The sequence below is a fragment of the Aureococcus anophagefferens genome, assembly GCF_000186865.1.
Source record: "Aureococcus anophagefferens unplaced genomic scaffold AURANscaffold_21, whole genome shotgun sequence".
Classification (NCBI taxonomy): Eukaryota; class Pelagophyceae; order Pelagomonadales; family Pelagomonadaceae; genus Aureococcus; species Aureococcus anophagefferens.
This window is the reverse complement of record NW_008705581.1, coordinates 426,252-430,066: the sequence shown is the minus strand read 5'-3', so window position 1 is coordinate 430,066 and position 3,815 is coordinate 426,252. Positions and strand designations below refer to the sequence as shown.

The 3,815-nt window shown below is 70.1% G+C and overlaps 1 protein-coding gene across 1 annotated transcript; it reads right to left on the bottom strand.

Annotated features, from left to right (window-relative positions):
* Positions 1-829: 829 nt before the first annotated feature.
* On the bottom strand, positions 830-2,854 carry AURANDRAFT_72209 (expressed protein; the record flags this gene model as incomplete). Its single annotated transcript, XM_009041445.1, has 2 exons — positions 830-1,646; positions 1,847-2,854. Coding segments are annotated over 2 exons (1,824 nt in total), but the record flags the coding sequence as incomplete, so codon positions are not given.
* Positions 2,855-3,815: the final 961 nt, after the last annotated feature.

Below are 3,815 nucleotides of genomic sequence, written 5' to 3'. Positions count from 1 at the left end.
GTTGGATCGCGTCTTCGTCAGGGCAGAAAAAGAGAGCGAAATTCCCAACTTCAAAGGCTCCATCTCGGCCGTTTTCCACTCGTTTCGGCTGATTTTTGGACGAGCGATCATCTCTCGGAGCGCTCTAGAAGCGTGGATGCTTTTTCCGGAACGCGCGCGCGCGGAAAACTCATGTTGAAGCGAAATTGAATCTCTCTTTTCCTGCCCAGGTCTTCGTCGCGGCGAACTTCAACACGGGCGGCGTGACGACGCCGTACCTCGAGCGCCACGAGATGATCCCGGCCTGCATCCGGCTGGCCGTGTTGCTGTATTGGGACAGCGAGATCTGCGACTCCGTCGAGGGCGCCGTCGCCAAGTTCCTCGACGACGTCGTAACGCCGGCGTTCGGAAGAGACGGCTTCTGCGCCAAGGTCGCGGAGCCGGACGACTTCCGGCGCGAGCGGCTCTACAACAAGGAGACCTGCGCCTGCCTGCGGCCCCACATGCGCGAGCTGAAGAACATTTTCAAGCGCTTCTGCTTCGAGGGGCGCTACATGGACCACGACCGCTTCGTGCAGGCGTTCGCGCACGTCGAGAACGAGGGCCTGGTGCACGCGGCGGACCTGGACCTCGCCTTCGCCGTGTCCAAGCTGACGATGACGTCGGAGCTCGACGAGCGCAGGCTCAACACCTTCCAGTTCTTCTCCTTCCTCGAGGCCGTCTGGCGCGTGTCCGTGAGCATCGACCCCTTCGCGCCCGAGGACGCGCTCAAGCTCTTCTTGGACGGCCTCAAGGCCATGAAGGGCCACCGAAGGCGGGACCAGTCCAAGTCGCCGGCCCACTCCGAGAGCGAGTCGTCGGTTTAGGGCTCTCTTAGGTAGCGCACGGTCAGGACGGGGGCCTCGTCGCCGTGGAACTCCAGCGCCGCGCGGAAGGCCGCGCCGAGCTCGCACGTCGTCGGCCGCCTCCGCGGCAGCGCGCGCCGGAGCCAGTCGCAAAAGTTCGCGAGGGCCTTGTTCGACGGCCGCGGCCGCGCGGGAGTCTCCGCCGCCGCGAGCCGGTGGAACGCGTCGACCCAGAACGACGGCGGCGCGTCCGCCATCCACGCCTCGAGCGGCAGCGCCGCGGACTCGACGAAACCGTCGCCGTCGCGCGCGTACGCGACGCGCTCCGCGAAGTAGCGCGCGGTCTCGCGCGCCTGCGCCTCGCGCAGGAACGCGAGGTGGTCCGCGAGGCGCTCCAGCCCGGGCAGCAGCAGCGGCTGCTTCTCGCGCACCGCCGGGAGCCAGTCGTCGCGGAGCCTCCCGCGGTCGCACGCGGGATCCGTCGAGTCCTTGAGGTGCGGCAGGTCCAGCGCCGCGGCCGCGGCGTAGATGGCCGCCTTGTCCGTGCCCAGGAGCGGCCGCCACGTGGCGACGCCGCGCTCGGCGCCCTCGCGGCGCATGCCCCGGAGCTCGTCGTACGACCGGCCCTTGCAGACGTTCGAGAAGAGATTTTCCAAAGTGTCGTCGCGGTTGTGGCCCAGGAGCACGACGCCGCCGTCGCCCGCGGCGGCGGCGTAGGTCTCGAAGCGCGCGGCGCGCGTGAGCTCCTCGTAGGCGGCGCGGTCCACGGAGCCGCGGGGGCAGCCGCGGACGCTCCGCGTCCAGAGCGGCGCGCCGAGCCACCTGGGCAGCAAAAGGGTGATTCAACGTCGCTTCAACGTGAGTGTTCCGCGCGCGCGCGTTCCGGGAAAAGCATCCACGCTTCGAGACCGTTCCGAGAGATGATCGCTCGTCCAAGAATCAGCCAAAACGAGTGGAAAACGGCCGAGATCGGAGGCTTTGAAGTTGGGAATTTCGCTCTCTTTTGCTGCCCTGCGAGCCACGCGCAGTAGGCCTCGACGAACGTCGCCTCGCGGCCGCTCGTTTCGCGGTTGCCGTAGTCGACGTGCACCGCGACGAGATCCACGCTCGAAAACTCCGGCGCGGCCAGCACGCGCGCGACGACGTAGAGCAACACGACGCTGTCGACGCCGCCGGACACGGAGACGACGAGCTTTTTGGGGGCGTCGTCGCGTCGCAGCGCGGAGGTCAGGAAGCCCTTGGCGCCCTTGACCGCGTCCAGCCGCGTGAAGCCCGCGCGGTCCTCCGGCGCCGCGTCGCCGCGGCACGGGGGGCACGTCTCGAGCACGCCCGCGAAGGCGCCCCAGGACCGCGGCGGCGCTGGCGGTCGCGCGGGCGGCGCGCCCGCGGCCGTCTCCGCGGACAGCAGCGCCTTGAGCGTCGCGGCCTCGAAGCGCCGCCAGAGGCCCGCGTCGTCGCCGGGCGCCCAGGCGCGCAGCCGCGGCAGGACCTCGCCCGCGAGCACGCGCGCGTCGAACGTGTGGCGCAGCGGCATGAGCGCGAACGACTGGCGGCTCGCCGGCCACGCGTCCGCCACATCCGCGTTTAGCAGCGCGCGGCTCGCGGCCACCGCCAGCGGGCCGTAGGCCGCCGGGTCGACGTCGGCGTCGACGCGCGCGACGTGGCGCGCCACCTGGTCCCAGAGCAGCACGTGCGCGAGGACCGCGTCGCCGTCGCCGCCGCCGGCCCACGCGGCGACGGCCGCCGCGTCCGCGTCGGCGATGCCGGCGAGGTCGCCGCCGAAGGTCTCGGCGACCTCGCGGTCGAAGCTCGGCGTCGACGCGAACCAGTGCTGTTTCGTCTGCGCCGCGAACCAGAAGTCGAGCACGTCGTCGCAGCGCGACGGCGGCAGCGGCCGCAGCGCCGCGAAGCGTCTCGTCGCGAGGCGGCACTGCGGTCGCGGTCGGAGGAGGAGCGTATGCGCGCGTCGCAGGAGCAGCAGGACCATGGCGCGGCAGCGCATGCCTGGCCGGCCGACGACGCCGCGCCGAAGAGCTCGCCGCTAAGTTCAACCTTGTGTCGTTCACGGCAACATTCGCAGCGCGGGCGCGCGCGCGAGCCGCTGGCGGCTAGACCACCTGTGCTCGAGCACTGCTCAAGGGATACGCCATGACCGCTTGGATACCTAGCCACGGGTTTTAAAGACTAGTTCGTTTAGTCCCTCGGACTTTATTTCTCCACAGTTTATGCCACAGCTGCCGCGGCGACGACCACCTTATCAAGTGAGTTACTTAATAAAGCCTGGCGGATCTCTCGTTCTTCCTAATCTCTCGCGCGACTCTCTGTTGTTTCTTTTTGGCCTTCGCGCGCTGTTCCTTGAAGTCGTCCGCCACACCCGGCCCGCCGGGGCCGGGCCGCGGCGCGGCGGCGCCGTAGGGGCCGCCGTGACCAACGCCGCGGGCTACGGCTTCAACGGTCCGAACGGCGCGAACGCGTCTGCTGCGGGCCACGCGTCCGTCGCCTTGGGCTACGGCTTCAACGGTCCGAACGGCCTGAGCGCGTCTGCTGCAGTGACGAAGCAGTACGCGCTCGACGTCGCGAAAGCACCGGACGGATGGGTCTCTCGCTTTGGAGGCGAGCACGGCGCCGACCCGGTCGTCGCGGGCGCCCTAGGGGGCCATGCGTCCGTCGCCGAGCGATCGCATCCTGGCACCGGCTCGCGCGCGCGCGCGTTAACGCGCGCGCTGGGAACAAGCCGATGGTGCCGCGGCTGTGTTGATGCACAAGGCCAAGGCGCAGCTCGCTTGGCCGGCCGCCAGCGCCGCGCACTGCAACGATGCGCACCATCTCTGCGCTCGCGCTCGCGGCCTGCGCGGCGGCCCTGCGCGCCCCCGCGCCGCGCGCGTCGCTCCGTTCGTCGACGGCCTACGACGTCGTCGTCGTCGGCGGCGGCATGTCGGGCCTGTCGACGGCGCTGGAGCTGCGGCGCCGCGGGCGGTCCGTCTGCGTGCT